General features: G+C 38.6%; 1 protein-coding gene across 4 annotated transcripts in view; it reads left to right on the forward strand.

Moving 5' to 3' along the window:
* Positions 1–18,454, forward strand: part of LOC135118342 (uncharacterized) — a 42,090-nt gene that overhangs the window by 10,470 nt on the left and 13,166 nt on the right. For 2 of the 4 annotated variants that reach the window (XM_064040097.1, XM_064040104.1), the window contains exons 3-11: positions 6,336–6,359; positions 6,748–7,030; positions 7,989–8,056; positions 8,893–9,099; positions 10,416–10,546; positions 11,867–12,002; positions 12,589–12,707; positions 13,100–17,156; positions 17,981–18,128. In XM_064040097.1, coding sequence (XP_063896167.1) covers positions 6,336–6,359; positions 6,748–7,030; positions 7,989–8,056; positions 8,893–9,099; positions 10,416–10,546; positions 11,867–12,002; positions 12,589–12,707; positions 13,100–17,156; positions 17,981–18,128 — 5,173 coding nt within the window. Of the gene's footprint in view, positions 1–6,335; positions 6,360–6,747; positions 7,031–7,988; positions 8,057–8,892; positions 9,100–9,612; positions 9,822–10,415; positions 10,547–11,866; positions 12,003–12,588; positions 12,708–13,099; positions 17,157–17,980; positions 18,129–18,454 lie in introns of those variants that run through there. The other 2 variants (XM_064040099.1, XM_064040110.1) reach the window with 2 other exon arrangements.

Below are 18,454 nucleotides of genomic sequence, written 5' to 3' on the forward strand. Positions count from 1 at the left end.
GTTACGCGCCAGAGTTACAACAAGGGTCACTTTACATACTAAAAATAAAATGAAATGCACTTGCATTCTGATGTAATGACGTTACTGGTTTATCAGTGCAAGTGATTCAGCTGACGGAAATAGATCATCGGGAGACCTACGCATAAAAATCTTCGTCTCAACACTGATACTTATTGACATAGCTATTAAAACCACCTATTAAAGTCTACTCGAGTGTGAATTATAAATGTCAATTGATTTACGTCAAGACATTCTTATTTATTTATACTCAGTCATTGTTAAAGTTGTGTCTATCACACACAATGGTCCAAACAACTTTATCCGTCTGCTTGGTGCCGACGACACGCGCAAGATAAACGCGATGTGTTTTATATGCGCTGGCGCATCACCGCGGTGACTCACGCGCACGCTAATTACAATGTACAGAGCACGTGTTCGCCTTGAAACGGCTCGTTTATTGATAACTCTTGGTTAATGAATCTTCTTCTGTTTTAACTAACTGATCCCTGTCCACTTATGCGGTTATGATGTTCGTTAGAAATTGTTTAGATATAAATTTCTCCTTGAGAAGAGAGCTCTATTATACTGAAGTCACAAGAAAATCTTATTGTCATGCGTATTATGTTTCACTTTCTATTCTTTTCAGACTTTTGGCTAACATGAAGCTTTTAGCGTTGATGTGTCATAAGTATGGTCGCCAAAAAACTTTACCATACTGAACGTACTCGTCTGTTGAAAGATAATGTTCACACTGTATTTCTGTCACTTCACTCAGTTTTATGACTGAACAGATTTATTAAACCGCTCATAAAAAATATCAGTCATTTGATCACTACATTATAATCTTTATTTTTATTAAAATACTTTTTTCTGAAATTTTATTTCGAAGAATGTCAATGCCCACACCGCTATTCCAATTATTTTGGCACCAACGCGGTGTCATTCATTTTAAATCTATTTTTGTTTGGAATTCACAATGTGTACATCAAATGAGAAATGCATGTGGTCTTGTTAAATTACACTTTCCTGCCATTTTTTGCGAAGTCTGCTGGCTGGCTAATCCGGCCCATTTCTTGTTATTGTAATAAAAAAAGTGTTTGAGACGGAAAAATTAATGACTCCACAAGATTATTAGTATGATTTATTTGAAACATGACTTCAAAATAAACAGGTCGAAAAAGTGTTTAAAAATTTTATCTGTCTGAGCGTAACAACTTCATCCAGCTATAATACTTAATAGGCAATAGACTTAAAGAAAAAATCGTTTCTCTTCAAGCCATTAACTTTCTTTTCTGTAGTGCGGCGTCTTGCATGCCTCAGGAAGTGAGCAATTATTGTAACAACAAGGATACTTACACGCACACTGCCTGATAATTAATACTTAACGGGGTACTGTCGGCCACAAAAACGCTTAAAGTAAATAGTATAGATGGTTGAGTTTTATTACACAGGCTCGTAAAACCAAGTTTGATGCGATTTTCCAATGCCAAGGTTTTCTACGCAGTTCACGTTAAAATTCGCAACCCAGCGAAAGGTCAATCAGTTCAACCTGCATTCGTTCCAAAAATTATACCCGAAAATGACTTGCTACATTTGGAAGTTAATAAGGCTTCATGTCCTTGGCCCCAGGCGACACCACGCTAAACCAGGGAGCAATCAATAAAGCAATTATTTTTATCAGCCACCATCCGATACAGAATTCCATTAAGATTAGTCCGTACTGCTACGTAATTTTACCGAGAAGAGCCTTGTTTATGTACTATTCTTATAATAATATGTCAGTTTCCTCATCTTGCCTATATCTCGCCTGCCTTGTTGGTGTAGCTTTATAATATTTCACTATAAGTCAGTTTTCTTTAGAAGGATTAAAGTTTGTTGTATAAGATTTCCTTGTTGAAATATTGAAGTTCCTGCTCCTAGTTATTACAAACTGTTTCTGCTTGTAGCTCGTAGGGCTTCTTTCTTCTTTGGTCAGGATTATGATCTTCTTTCCTACCACGAATGTGTCCAAACTTTCGGCAATTAGTGATTTGCTAACTTTACACTAAAATCGATTCGCATATTTTGTTAAATCGATTTGGGCACCATTCAGCATTATAGAGGTTTATGGAACGCCAAAATCGACAAAAAACTCGTTAATGTCTCGGTTCCGGAACATAATTCATCTACTTCACAGATTGTACGTTATTGTAATCCACCATTAAATCGTACATCGCGATTTTATAACATTCGGACACGCGACATCGGTTACGTTCCAATAGGTATTACGTTTAATCTAGTTTCGTAAAATTGCTCTCGTGAAGAAATATTTTGCACAATACACCCACAAGCTATAATACCTATGTTATGTTTGCAAGGTATCTCGTGGTTCTGTTGTAACTGTTCGCGTCATCAATTCACACAATTATCAGACTGATGCAGTATTATGAACTCGCGAATGGACATATAAATGGTATTGTAAATGACTAAATACTGCACATTGGAAGCGATTTCGAAATGACATTGACATATATTGGCACTAAAAGAAACCGAGCCCTTATTTAAACATTTCTAAAGGCCTTGCATTGTCTCATGTAAATTGAGTAAAAGTTATAAATTGTGAGATTAGGTTAATGACTACTTTGTCGAGTTTTTGTTTTGTTATTTATATAAATTGATTATTGTCCGTTATAATTCTGAAACTGACCTTCTATAGATAAGTGAAAGATGATACGGTGTTTGTAGTCTTTAATCCATTCTCGATTAGATTTAGTGCAGATTATAAAATGACTAGATTTTTCTGAATTTCGGTGATTAAATTGGCGTCTAAAAATATAACCACCAACGTTATGATGGCATAAAGCTTATCCATTGTACTATTTACTGAAACTTCCACAATTTGCTTAGGTGGTCGGCCTGAGTAATTAGAGAGGGTGGGATATTAATTAAGTTTTCCACTTTGCGTTACGCAGGACTAATTTCAGGTTTATTGGATTAAAAACTTATCATTCTATTAAAAGCTTTTTCATTAAAATTGCTATGAAAAAGGCGCGGTTGGTGCGTTCATCCTACTTGCACGCAGTACATCTGCTAATAGCAAGATATTAAATAGATCAACAGTTATTTCCACAAATACTCGGCTGTCGTGAGAGGCAAATGAAACGCGATATGATTAGTAACACTGATTGCGGAATTCATATGAGAGATAACTCTAGTGGTATTGCTCAATATGCGACAGATTTTTGTAAATCTCATGAAGAGTTTCAGGTACTTAATCAAATCAAAGATGACCCTAGACCGCCGGATAAACGCCAATTTTACGAAGGCGACAAAACAAAATCAATGACCAGAAGTTCTTTTTTTCGACAAAACGAGGAAGCAACGGATTGATCCGGCCAACCAAAGCCAAGTTGTCACAGTCAGTAGACGTCCTACATTTGAACACCGTTATCATTCACTTTCCCTAACAAGGCTCGGATCAAACAATGTGTGGAGTTGTGGACTCTATAAAGTTTATAACTTCATTGTGTGGGACTCGTGTTCTTACGAATTGTCGCCTATTGTTGCCGCGGAAACAGGCAACGCTTTTTACGTGCATATTATGTTCTGTTATTGCGCAATTGTGTTTCCTTGAATGTTACGTGCTTTTTTTGGTTCCAATTGAAGATTTAAATACAATTGAGTCAGATTCAAGCACGAATACTTCTCTTCATTATAAAGCCGCAATTTCATTCATACTTACGCTCGAAAGCTACTAACCAGCAGCATTAGCTTAAACTTATGGCAAGGCTATAAATAAACCATTCACAATAATATGACAACAATGTCCGGAAATAAGTCGGTGTACATACATACAGTGTGAATTAAAAATACACGCTCGTTGCAAATCTGCCGTAACCCGCGATGAACTGCATAACATGAATCGTAATACGATCCTATGTTGAATACGTTCGTCACACACACAGACACACATGCACGAACAATTATCTTGTTAACTGAGGCCCGCGTAACTTTTAATGTTACGTCATTGATTGCAATTAACCGCAGGTGTCGCTATGGGCTTGAGATTATTTAATAAGAGCTGAAAGCTTTCCGACAATAGGGGTTTTTTGATGTAGGGATGTTTTGAGATAACCCAAGTGCAAGGGACGTCTTGTAGGTGTTCAAAAAGTATTTTAAATCGGCTTCTAAAGTAAGATACAGAACTTGCTAAAGATTTAAAACTATATATTACGATTCTTCAACACTCTTGTGAAATAAAAATATAGTTTGAATGGGCAGCGACTTTGTAACTGATTGTACCTAATAACATAATCATTTTAAGGTAATCCGTACCCCATAATCCGTTAACGAGAAATATTATTATGGCGTAAAAAGTGGTAGTCGATAAGATTACAAGTAAGACAACATTTGTGCCAGTTCACACGACGTTTGCGTGTGACACCTCGAAAGATGCAGCACGATTGCTATAATGAAACCTTGCCTTCCAAGTATTCAGTCATACCGTGCAATGGACAAACTATTTTGTCGCCGATTGTACTCTATACACGCTACATACTAAACACTCTTTATTCAATTATGTTGTTACATGTTTAAAAAAACATCTCTAGCGAATTAAGTGCTTCTCTAGCCTTCAACAACCTTTTTGGGCTTAATCTAAATTACTGGCCATTACATTAACAGCCAATCCTCTTATGAATTTAGTCTATTAATCCACGCCTACCAATTCAGTGTAGAAAAGTTGACCCAAATTGCTAAATAGATCGAATCGTCGACCTATAAAAATGCAGAGGGCAGATGCATGCAAGCGGCTCTGAATCAATCCTATCAAATGGTGAGGGAGGCCCGTGCTCTACAATGAACGTCTTCCGGCTTCAGTGATTTGTAATGACAAATCTTTATGCTATGATGATACCTTTGTCCTAGTTCTATCTATCGTAGTGTTACTACGCACGGGTGTTTTTTTTGTTTCATTCAAAATTCGTTTTGCGAGATCGCCTTCAACTTGGTCGTTGACAACAACTCTCGGGGTATATTCTTCACAGTCCTTTAAACTCAGTGGTCGTTTTGTCCCCGAACACCTGCTGTTAACCTGTTTGTCACGACATTCACAGGAAGTTACTAAATCACGCTCTTCAGTACCACCTGCGGTAATATCCTTGTCGGTTCATATTCAATGGCTTGTGTATTCTGTACCTTTAGTTCCTTTCTCTTCCATGAATACTATCGGACGTTTCCACCAAACATCCAAAATTTGGCCTCGTATAAGCTAGTTATTGTCAAAAAGCCTTCGGATTGGCTGCATTGGCTGAATACCTCTTTGTGTCAACCGATCCCACAGTCAATGGGCACGGCTGTACGTGAATAGAGCGCCAATCAAGGTCATACAATTATTGTTAGAGGTTTTCGCTTTTAGCATATACATATTTTTTATATTCTGCTTCTGTAATTTACTACTTATGTGAAGATCGTTTTACGAGCGGTTGTGTTGGAGCGAAAATTCTAACGTAACCTAGTTTCTGGAAGGAGGTGTGGTCAGACAGAATTGATTTGCATAACCATAACAGTATGACATCATGTTATCAGGGCTGAAAAGATTAGATGTAGCTTAGTTCTAAATGACTGCACAGCAAGATTTTTATATTAAAACCAACAATATTTATGAGGACATCAATGTATGTCTATATGTAATTACATGTAGTTACAAACCCAACATGCACAATACTACTAATGACCTAGTTATCTGAAGTAGTACACATTATTATACGCCAGTTGTAAGTATCCTTTGTGAAAGCTAGCGAGCGCAGTTTTCCTGCAACTCTCGTATTCACAGACAGTAATTGACCAATTATGTTTGTATGTAAAAGCGAGGATTACCTGGTACTGCTCGACTTTTCTACATTTGTTATTGCGACCACATACACGCACATCTCTTAGTTGGATACTTATAGAATATTGTTAAAAAAAACTAGTACTAATCTATAATACTTTAGTAATCTTGTAGCTTTTGACCCTGACCAATAGAATCGCCGATCAGACACGAGTTCTAGTAATTCTCTTGGATGAGCTAATCCGAGGGGCGACGGCTGCAGCTAGATCGCATTAGCCAATTACATGTGACAGAAGTATGCCAGTACAGTCACGCTCGGAATCTGCCTAATGCATGCAACGCATTTCTAAGCTATAAAGTAGATTAAAGCTGAAGCTTGTGTATAAATCTAGTCCACGACTGTCCGACGTCGTCCCTTCTCGGTAATACACGTTACCTCACAGGTCCTTGTAAGAACAATACAAAATATTATACCTCTATATGAACAAGATCAAATGTCTGATGCATTGTTTTCTCTTGTCGCCAGCCGAACGAAGGAGCGGACAATCAGGTACTTAGTAGATGACGTAGTTGTGTATGTCCCATTATTGCGTTTAGTTTTCGCTTTGTGTGTGTGAGTATTGAATCTGGTGGCGGTTTTAATTAGAGGATACCCCTCGTGTGTTTGGGGTTTGGAAAGCTTTTGATTAGCAAAAGGCTTCCAACGAAATAACATTGTGTTGCGTATTTTGTATTTGTTACCATATTCCCACATGACGTGTGACGTCTTATGTGAACCCATACAAGTCTGTTCTGTTTTTGCATGACATGTTATTATCAATCCCATTAACAGTTCGCTAACTTCCGACTTAGAAAACCTTCTCATCCAACATTTTATTTTACAATCACCAATTTACTTTACGATCTTCATAAATTAATATATGCCAAAATTTCTACAGTTGTTCACGGCTAGCGCGACACACCTGCACGATGGGCGCCGTGCCCATCCTCCCGACTCCGGCTTCGCGGAACCAGTCAACAACAACATCAGCGAAGACAACAACAATGGGCCGATATCTCTGCGGGAAATGCAGAACATTGCCAACAACAATGCTGCGGCTTACATCGTGAGCGAGAATGAAGAGAGGAACAGAGTCAGCCGCGAGTCTGTGGTGGAGTTTGAGCCTCTGCCTACAGGGATACGTGTTGCGGATCCCTTGGAGCACTGCGCTGATTGGTTCGGTTAGTATTCTTAATATTGAGTGTGATCTCCATTCTTTGTAACGCCTTGCCGTTATCAGACGAATCACGCAGTCTCCATAAATCACGATGATGATTTGCTGTGGTCTGTCATTTTTTGTATTAATAGTCTTTTGTATTCTAGAAGACTACGTTTAGTTTTCCGCCTTTATTCCACTATTTTAAAAGCTGTAGATTCCTAGCTTAAGGTTACTTGGGCCATAAATCATTGTAATAAAATGGAATGCCACAAAAGTTGGCTATTAGGTATAAGACTTAAGACACAGAACATGGTTTATCCTCTTAGATTTTATGTTTCAAAGAAATAAGTGGTAATCAAATGACATTGAATTGTCTACGAAGCGTCAACAATTGACATCCATCCTACCTTCAAGGGAAATGAATTGGCAATTTAAAAGCCTTAAATATTTGGAACCAAGTCCCGTAATCCGTAAATCAGTGGCTAAGCCTACTTAAAATATCCATTACACTTCAACCAAATTTCGATCTTAAGACCTTGTGATTTAGATCAGTTTTAGATAGCAGTGTTGTATGAACCTAAGACCTTTAGGAGCATATAGCATGCACCATTGTTATCGTTCGACCATTACAGAGTTCCCATGACCGATCATTGCTTAGCTAAGTATAGTAGAAACATACGTACAAAGTGGCTTGGGAACAGGCACGCGCGTTTGTATTTTGATATCCTGAGTGCTATTTAGCAAGTATTGATAAAGGAACTGGTTTCCTGAGAACCATGTCACCGAAGGCTTTTCTATTGTTATTGGTTTTCTCTGTATATAGGGTGTACCTATTATATGCATTGATGTAAAGATTTCGTTCAAAATCGTAGTGTAAGCGTACCTACTTTAAACCAGTATGTTTTTGTATGTACTTGTATACAAAGAGACACACTACAAATTGATTTCAAATGTATGTAATTATCCGTATTTGGTTACAGGCGAGGATGATTTCCCGCGCAATCGATTGCAGTATCTGCGAGAAATCGGCAGAGGATGGTTTGGAAGGGTCAGTACTTCTTTTCATCAGATTTTATGTTGCAGACGCCAGCAGATCAAGCTGCTATAATCTGTTTAATATCTTTAATAGATTTTTAACTTTATCTCCAAAGTGTAAGGTCAATATTAGACAGATTAGAATAGTTTGATTGCTAGCGTTTGTATCTACATGTATGTATATATAGCAAACAGCATAGGTGTCAACAGAACAATAAAAAAACATAAGTTTATGAAATGACTCAGCAGAAATGTGATAAGCTTCATCGATTATATTTATTGGTTTTTCCTACAATTTATTGTATGCACATTATGGAGACTAATAATGTTGTGAACACCAGGTAGTCCATTAATGGAATATTTTATTTATGCCATTATAATCACGTTTTCCGATGTCATGGTTGATGGCTCTTCGATTGCATTTTATTTACCTACACGTACCTAAATGATTTCATCAAGCGCTGATCACAAACATTATACATAATTATGGTATGGAATTTTATAACAAATCACAGAAATCTATTGTACTCAGACAGTGTACCTATTGTAGTTAATCTTCGTAGGCAAAATTGATTTTTTTTTTTATCAATAAGTAACGATTTCAGATAGATTGCATTCCGAAAGCTTCCACTAGTTTAAAAATACCGAATTTGAACGCTTTCTACCTTCCTACTCCGACACTTTCTATAAGTCTTATCTCGAAGGAACAGTTCGACTGTCGCAGAAAACGCGTATGTATTGATGTTTGAATAGTCCTTAAAATTTCAAAATTCTGGTCTCAGAATGACAGAGCCTAGGATCTACATATACTGAACCATTCAGCTCACAGCAACATTTAAACCCCCACAGGTAGTAGAAGGCGAGATAGAAGACAGCGGCTCAACAAGCACAGTAGCAGTCAAGATCCTCAATCAGAACGCGAGCCTCGAAGACAAGGCGAGGTTCCTGAACGAAGCTCGCATATACCGCGACGTGAGACATGAGAATGTGCTCGCGTTCGTCACAAAATGTCTGCAGGAGGATCCCTGGATATTGATATTTGAGCTTTGTTCTATGGTGAGTGAAAACCTCCGTAGTGTTCTTCTTCTTCATAGAGTAAGTAGTTTTTAGAGGACAGTGGCTCAAGCACAGTAGCAGTCAAGATCCTCAATCAGAACGCGAGCCTCGAAGACAAGGCGAGGTTCCTGAACGAAGCTCGCATGTACCGCGACGTGAGACATGAGAATGTGCTCGCGTTCGTCACTAAGTGTCTGCAGGAGGATCCCTGGATATTGATCTTTGAGCTTTGTTCTATGGTGAGTTGAAACCTCTGTAGTGTTCTCCTTCTTCGTAGAGTTAGTAGTTTTTAGAAGACAGCGGATCAACAAGCTTAGTAGCAGTCAAGATCCTCAATCAGAACGCGAGCCTAGAAGACAAGGCGCGGTTCCTGAACGAAGCTCGCATGTACCGCGACGTGAGACATGAGAATGTGCTGGCGTTCGTCACGAAATGTCTGCAGGAGGATCCCTGGATATTGATCTTTGAGCTTTGTTCTATGGTGAGTTGAAACCTCTGTAGTGTTCTTCTTCTTCGTCGAGTAAGTAGTTTTAGAAGACAGCGGCTCAACAAGCACAGTAGCAGTCAAGATCCTCAATCAGAACGCGAGCCTGGAAGACAAGGCGCGGTTCCTGAACGAAGCTCGCATGTACCGCGACGTGAGACATGAGAATGTGCTCGCGTTCGTCACTAAGTGTCTGCAGGAGGACCCCTGGATACTGATCTTTGAGCTTTGTTCTATGGTGAGTTGAAACCTCTGTAGTGTCCTTCGTAGAGTTAGTAGTTTTTAGAGGATATCATCTCAAGCACAGTAGCAGTGAAGATCCTCAATCAGAACGCGAGCCTGGAAGACAAGGCGCGGTTCCTGAACGAAGCTCGCATGTACCGCGACGTGAGACACGAGAATGTGCTCGCGTTCGTCACGAAATGTCTGCAGGAGGATCCCTGGATATTGATCTTTGAGCTTTGTTCTATGGTGTGTGAAACCTCTGTAGTGTTCTTCTTCTTCGTAGAGTTAGTAGTTTTTAGAGGACATCGGCTCAAGCACAGTAGCAGTCAAGATCCTCAATCAGATTAATTTACGGATTTTAGTCTTTTGGGGTGTTTTAGTGTAGGAGAAACACCTTATTTAATCCAGACACCAGGGAGGACGTTATAAGTTTATAAACTGGTGTCTCATTGGATTTAAAAGTTTTAATTTTAGCAAGGTCGAATCATTAAGTTTTTAATGGCCATTCTTGACATTGCCTTTATTATTTTTAACTGACTTCCCAAGAAAGGAAAGCTATTCTAGATGGTTGTATTTTTTAATACATACTTAACTGTTGTCATTACAGGATCTCCAACAGTACTTGATAGTGAACCGTCCCAAGATGGCCATCCTGAACGAGGGCGGCGTCCCGCTGCGGCTCATGTGTGACGTCAGCGCTGCGCTCGCGCACCTGCACTCGCGGGGATACTTGTATGGGTATGTATTCATAGAACAGTTGAGATACTAGTCTGCATTATCATGGCTTTAGGCTTAAATGCGTGATCATTAGGCCTAAAAGCTGTTGCTAAGTGTTAAATTGCATACGAACGTGCACACAACAAACACCAAAAAGAATTAGAGACAGTTATATTTATGTGTAAATGATATCTATATGTATAAGCATCACTAGATTATTCTACTACTCATGATACCTGCTCATAACAGTTTATTTATTATGTACTTAAACCCATCGCTCATAGGAAACTATGGCCTGTAGATATAAATTAAACTAACACGTACTCCCACATATACATAATGTATATGTCACCGTAAGATTACAAACATCGTTAGATTACAATCTATCTCGAGAGATTGTAAACTGTCGAATTATTGTGAACCGTAACATCTGATTGCAATTTAACGCATTATTTTTCGCTATATTATAATCTATCGATGAGAAATTGTCAAATTGTCAACTGTCTGAAAGCTCTCCCTGATTGGTCAGTCTTTTTGTAAGATCGACCAATCACGACCAGCCGTTCTGTTGCCATGGAGTTCCCGTAGAGTTAGGAATGAATTTGTGTTTGAAGAAAAACTACCTAATTGTTTTGTTTTTTTTTTATAAAAGTTTCTTATAATTTTCCAATTTCATTTAAATAAAACTACTTTTACGGATTTTATCGCGGTCGGTTTTAAACGTCGGGATTAAATAATATAATATAACCGCGATAAAATCCGTAAAAGTAGTTTTATTTAAATGTCTAATATTCGCGTAAGTGTCAGAAATCAATATGTTTCCAATTTCAATTTGTGTTTGAAGAATAAATATTTCGTTACAATTTGTTCTCTCCATATGTCAGGAATATTAATTACATACTCGTACTAAATAATAAATACTTGAAGAATTTTTGAAGAGCATTTATTTTATTTAACTGACACCTCTATTTCATTCCTAACCCTACGGGAACTCCATGGGAACAGAACGGATTATTGGTCGATCTTACAAAAAGACTGACCAATCAGGGAGAGCTTTCGGACAGTTGACAATTTGACAATTTCTCATCGATAGATTATAATATAGCGAAAAATAATGCGTTAAATTGCAATCAGATGTTACGGTTCACAATAATTCGACAGTTTACAATCTCTCGAGATAGATTGTAATCTAACGATGTTTGTAATCTTACGGTGACATATATAATACTTAAAGTAACATACCTATTTCCACCGAACCAACCTCCAGCATCCCCCCATAATGTTAGAATTTATTTCTTGACTAAATAGGTATTTACTAATTTTTTATCATTTCCCCCGCAGCAACGTATGGTGCGGCTCAGTGCTAGTTCGCGGCACGTCGGACAACGCTCGCGCGGTGCTCGGCAGATACGTGTCCGCTGAACCACCGTACGATCTCTCCGCGCCCGAAACTCGTACACACCCGCCCGTTTATACGGTATGTAGAATTTATTATATAATATTCTTCTGTATAAAAATGGATAATTTTTAATGGATTCTGTTCCCATTCTGTTTTGTTAGATATGTTAATCTCTAAACATAGTTATGTTAGAAGTTGAAAGTTAAATACGTGTTTGGTCGTCAGTCGCACGTTCTTGTAAATACTCGATTGGACGACTGTCGCTTAAGAGGTTGCAAACATGTCCGTGAAATGTCACTTTAAATAAAGAATACGCACTCAACAAGTCTTTTAAATCGCAGACGGAACGGTTAACGTTTTGTTGCCTGTCAGATTCGGATGAAATGCGCGGGATATTGAGAATCTTATAAGAATTAATTAAGCATCTCTAAAGACTCGGCCCCTGCGCATACGCTGGGAACATATTTTGTGTAGTTAGTTAGGTAGTCTAGAAATGAAATGCTCTTTCATTACAACATCATCATCATCCTCCGAGCCTTTTTCCCAATCATGTTGGGGTCGGCTTCCAGTCTAACCGGATTCAGCTCTTTCATTACAACGTATGTTGAATTTATCAATCGGCACCAGAAGTATATTTATTAAACTCTTAATATATTATTTCCAGGCGAGCAGCGAGTGCTGGTCGCTGGGCACACTGGTGTGGGAGGTGTGTGCGTGGGGCGGCGTCCCCGCGCGGCACGTGCCGCCGCCGCCCGACCTGCCCTGTCCCTACAGAGATCATCTGTGAGTATACACTGATATGTAAACTGTACATTGTGTTGCGAGCGATCTTCAACTTGGTGTGTTTAGTGTTCAAGTTGAAGATTGGTTGAAAGTACGATGGTGTTTCGTAAAAGATGCGTACAATTTAGACGGTGTTTGTGCCCGCGACAACTTGAACATTGTCGCGCTCGAAAATGCGGTGCGTCGATCGCTGACGGTCCTTGAGACGGCGTTAAAATATACCATATTCTTGAACGTAGAATTTAAATAGTTACTTTTATATACTTAAATATTAATGGATGTGAATAACAGAGTTTTAAATCGAATTCAATAAATATTTACAGTTATGACATCGAAACTATTTACTCCAAAAATAACACGTGACTAACCTACACTTATTTTCATTGTTCCAGCTACCAAGTAATGCAGCTATGTTGGAACCCCAACCCTGAGAGCCGGCCCACTTCGTCACAAGTACACGCGCTCATCAACCACCTACACCGCACTCACCGCTCCGCCTCCGAACCGGCCAGCGACGACGGATACGGAAGCGCGGACTTCGAGGAACGTTGGCAACGACTCAAGCCCAACACAATACCCAAACTAGACGAACACATAGCCATAGTACATGCCCCTTCAACGTCTATGACATCACACTTCACCGGCTCCGAACAAGAGCTCAACCAACACATACAAGATTCACTAAGCGTTGATATGGATACGGCAGTCTCACGATCCAGCAGCATCATGTCGGACAAAGATATGTCCGTACAAATTAAATCAGAAAGCTTAACGAACCTACATGGGTCCCTAGAAGATGTCAGGAACATCTACCTTACTCATAACGAGACGGCTGCCCTTGAATGCCATCAAGGTAATATCAGTCTTGAAGAAACAAGGGAGAAGGAACAAGATAGATCAGACGCCTCCATGGATCCTTGGCTCAAGGATATCATAGCTGGCAGCACTGATGATGTCAGCTACTACAAAGATGTCAGCGACGTCATCAAAAATCTTGATAATATACTCAATTCTGAGAAAACTTCAAGTTCTGAATCCAGCCACCAGGCCAGTCCTTCTAGAGATAATTTGAGCTTAGATTGCAAGAAGGATTATCCAATGCAGTCCAGTATGGTCAAGTCCCCTGGTATTACGAATTTCCAGAACATTCTAGATACTGGTTTTAGCTCTAAGTCCGAGGATGCTGAGACTGGTGATGATGACGATCTCGATCGCGACACTATTGGCACTCTCAGCCACTCGTTCGAGAGGCACAGTGAGGTCGACACAACCAGTCAGCACACTCTCGAAAACCTCACTCCCGATACGCCAATCAAAGATATGCATGTCGTCAAAACTTTCGAAATAACCGTCGAAGTAGAAAGAGATCATACACAGGAAATTATTGTTGATAGTGCAACCGACGCACTACATCAACATACTAAATTGCCAAATGATAACAAAATAGTGAGTAGTGATAGTGAAATACCCAAGCTGAAGGAATTATGTGTAGCGTCAATACCTAGTGCTAGTGATATCGAACAATTGAACGTTAGAAAAGACTGTCAAACATCATGTGATAGTAACTTAAAAGAAATAAGTACTGATATTAAGAATGAAACTAAGTCAATAGATGAAGTAGGGGAGGTGAATGAAACGCCTCGAGAAGTAGAGAATAAGGATTCTTTAGATAAGATCGAACTGGAACAAATGGTAGATGATATATTCTTGCCGATAATGGTGCACGGAATAACAACTAGTGAAGTAGAACAGTCACGAGATGAATTGCCTGAAGATAAGGAAGGAGTTAAAACAGACAACACAATGTCTGTTACAGACGTCAAAAGTGATATTGAAGAAGTCCTAGTTAGTGATCTCATAAAAGTAACAGAAAGTTCTAAATCCCTTGAAGACTCAAAAGAGGATAGTTTAGGAGACCTGAGTGAACTAGAGCCATCTGAACCCTTATCTCCGCAACAGACACCTGAGCCAGTACAAAGTAAGAATAATGAAAGTTCTAACTTGAATGTAACACAAGAGACTGAAATACCAACAATTGTAATAGATGAAGTGAAATCTCCAACGCCCGAATTGCCACCTGAAATAGTACAAAGTAATTTTAAGGAAGAAAATCAAGAAAAATGCACCACAGAAAATGATGAAACTGAGAATGTATTGATAGATCATGGTAAGCCTGGAACAGAATCTGTTATCAGTAGAATAGAGGAGGACAAGAATCAAGTTGCCAATATAACTGAAGAAAGTTATGTTTCTAAAGAACATGTGAGAAATGATACTGCTATTGAAGTAATTGCTGAAAATATAACTGAAACTACAAATGATCTTATAACGAAATCTCATACAAATATTGCTAAAGATGTTTCAGATTTTATTATGGAGGAAAGAAAGATTGCAACATTACACGAAGTAAATGCACCTAAAACGGAAATTACATACACAAATGAAGACAAAACCGAAAATGAAATCCTTGAAAAAGTTGTTGAAAAAGATCTGGAAAGTTCTTTTGGTGAAAAAAAGGAATTAGAAAATGTTGAGCCACAGGTTGAAGAAAAGGCAGAAAGTATTACTGTAACCGAAAATGGAGTCAAAGATGTAATAATTCCTGATACTAATGTCATCGAAAGAATTGTCCCTTTAGACCAACATGAAACAGCTACTTCTGCTGTCATTGAATCTAAAGAAGATATTCTTAAAGATATGCCTGCAGATAATGACAACAATACTCCGAAAGAAATACTGAAAACGGAAGCTGATAAAGAACCTATTATACACAAAGATGAGGTTGAAGTTTCCAATGAAACATATACCGTCTCTAAAGATACTGAACCCATTCCTTTAGTAAATGATGAATCAAAAAACATCGATGATTCGTTTGCCATTAGCAAAATGGAGATGGGAGAAGTAAATCTCACTAAAGATGTTATAGAAGATTGGTTCGATGAAGCTTCCATGTCCAAAGTGGAACAAACTGTGCATGAGAATTTACCCGTAACTAGAGTGGAACAAGAAAATAATGAACAGTCATTAATCTCTGTCATAGCTGACGTTAGTGTGGAAGCGGCAAAATTTGAAGAGGAATTCGATGAAATTCCTGAGAAAATAGTAGAAATTGCCGAAAACTCTGGTGACATTGTCAAAGAAGAAAATGAAAAAATACCATCTAGCGAGAATGCACAAGTTCCTATCCTGCCCATTTCTGAAGAAAAATCCAAACAGAGTGATGATAATACACCTAGATCTGAAAACGATATCCTGGCTGCTGGAGATCGGCCAGACCACAGCAATATATACATGGATCTCATTAACGATACGAATAACGAAATTTTAAACGATAACGCCTTAGATAGTAATGTAAGAAACGTCATAGAACAGTGTCTCGAAGGATCTACTGCTGAAAACACTGCAAACACACAATGCTCTCTCATCAGAAACGAGTCTACTGAATACTTCGATCCTCCTAGCTTCGGGATTAAAGAAGTCGATAATTTCCTACATATGGAAAGAGTCTTCAACAGCCACAACACAGATGTCGTGTCCAGTACGCCTCTAGCGAGTGACAGTTCCGTTGAAGTTAACAGCACCGTTGAAAACTCTGTTAAAGAATGTGATACCCAAATCCTATCGGAAACTAAGGTCCCTGAATATGGTTTGGGAACATCTATGGCGAGACAAGATCAGAGATATGTTCCCGATAGCATGAGCCCTTTTGAATCTCCTACAAAAAGCCACCATACCGACACTTATGATGAGAACAGCTCAGTAGTGCTAGGCCCGTTTGAAAACTGCACCTTAGAACTGTTTAGAGGAGTGAAATCATCCGAACTAGTTGATATACCTAAAGAAGAGCTACTGGCTTTCTCGTCAAACTTCAGCGAGATGAATCTCGAAACTCCGTCTCCATTACGCGATGGAAACTTTCTGAACGAAGTTCCGGACATCATTCACGATGATCTGCAATTCGATGACGTACAAAGTCTGAGCGAGAAACAATCAGACCCACAGACTGAGACAGAGAGTGGAAACTCAGGCATTGAGAAAAGAGTCTCCCCTTTAACTCCCCCAAACTCTCCGGGAGTGTTCCTAGCGTCGACATCACAGCAGAAGTACCTCGTGGATATAGATCTGACTCCTGAACCAGCGCCTCTGATGGAACCCGACCTGTCACTGCAGAATGAGATAGAACTCAACCAGATAGAGTTGCAAATCACTTCCAAGCTAGCAATGGCGGAAAACGAGAATAACATGAACATTGAGTACTCTGGGCCGTTGACTGTCGAAGGTCTGGTTTCCGATGAGGAGATGTTGCTGAGAGAGAGTGACACCTTACCCGAGTCTTATTTAGCGGGTAATGGCGGATCCGTCGAAGACTTGCGAGAAAACTTGACGCTTGACGAGGAATGTGTCAAGGCGTTGAGAAACGAGCTTGAACTGAAGTTGCCTTTAGCACAGGTGAGCTATCTTCGTTTAATTTTTATCTTTATTTAACAAAATGACGTAATTAGGAGATCCCCATATCCGGCCATATCTGTTTTAGCAAGAATTTTAACACAATTAGGCAGATTGACATTTCCGACTAAAACCGATTTGTAGATTGATTGATAAGTTATTTAATTTTCCTTGTTATGAATGAGATCATTTGTAGACAGAATTATGTTTTTTTACATATATCGGGGCTAGACAGTGTAGCTATAAAAAATTACTTGTTTATCTGGGATTATACCGTTATCTATTATCAAACGTCATATCGGGTGCAATCTATTGCGAGAAGTTGTTCCGTTTGTATTACTTATCCATGTTCATTGATAAAAATTATAAGAACATGTGTATACTATATATATTTAAACCGATACTGATAAATGCCAATAGTTTGACATGGTAATTGTTTATGTTGATTTATGATTAGTTTAATGTCATAACATTGAATTCATTAAAAAAAATGAAGTTTATCCTAGAATGAAAAGGAAAATGTGGGAAGAATAAGAGGTATTTATTTACAAATTGTGTTTATATATTTGTTAGTTTTAACAAAAAAATCGTGTTATCTCTATTTATTTGTTAACTAAAAATTCTTGTTTCTAAATGCAATATAAATGAAATTATCTTCTAGTCAAAGGAACCACAACTTTCTAGTTTTCGTGAAACATGCCTAAAACATTGGTTCTCGTCTTATAAAATACACGGATTTTTTAGACATTCAGTTCAGTGTAGGTATATTTACATAACATTTTTATACTATTCTTTATTTGCATAAAATAAAACATTTTCTAACACAGGTAGCTGCAATAGAGCCTCCTTGCGAACAAGAGTGGTCGGCCGAACTACCGCCGCCGCCAGAACTCATCGTCAGCTATCCCGGGGCACTCAGCCCTATCGCCGAGGAAACGGGACAGCAACTGTCGGCGTATGAAAACGATATTAATTGTAAGTTATATTACAAAAATACAAAAATGCTTGTGTCTATGCAATGTTATTTGTCATTTGACGGTTTAACGTCGTTTCTATCTTTTCTGAAACTGGTAAATGGAAAGAATAAAAAAGATTACAATATTTTCACGATTGCTTGAGTATAGTTTTTTCTTGACAACCGTCAGAGGTCATCACTATTATTATATGCAAAATTGTATTTTCAGTTGGATCAAAGTCATCATCTTATGCTCATCATCATAATCATCCTCCTGCCCCCCAATTTTATTTGGGGTCGGCGCAGCATGTTTTCTTCTTCCATACTCTTCATTATGACATCTGTT

This window comes from Helicoverpa armigera, chromosome 2 (assembly GCF_030705265.1).
Source record: "Helicoverpa armigera isolate CAAS_96S chromosome 2, ASM3070526v1, whole genome shotgun sequence".
NCBI classification, from domain to species: domain Eukaryota; kingdom Metazoa; phylum Arthropoda; class Insecta; order Lepidoptera; family Noctuidae; genus Helicoverpa; species Helicoverpa armigera.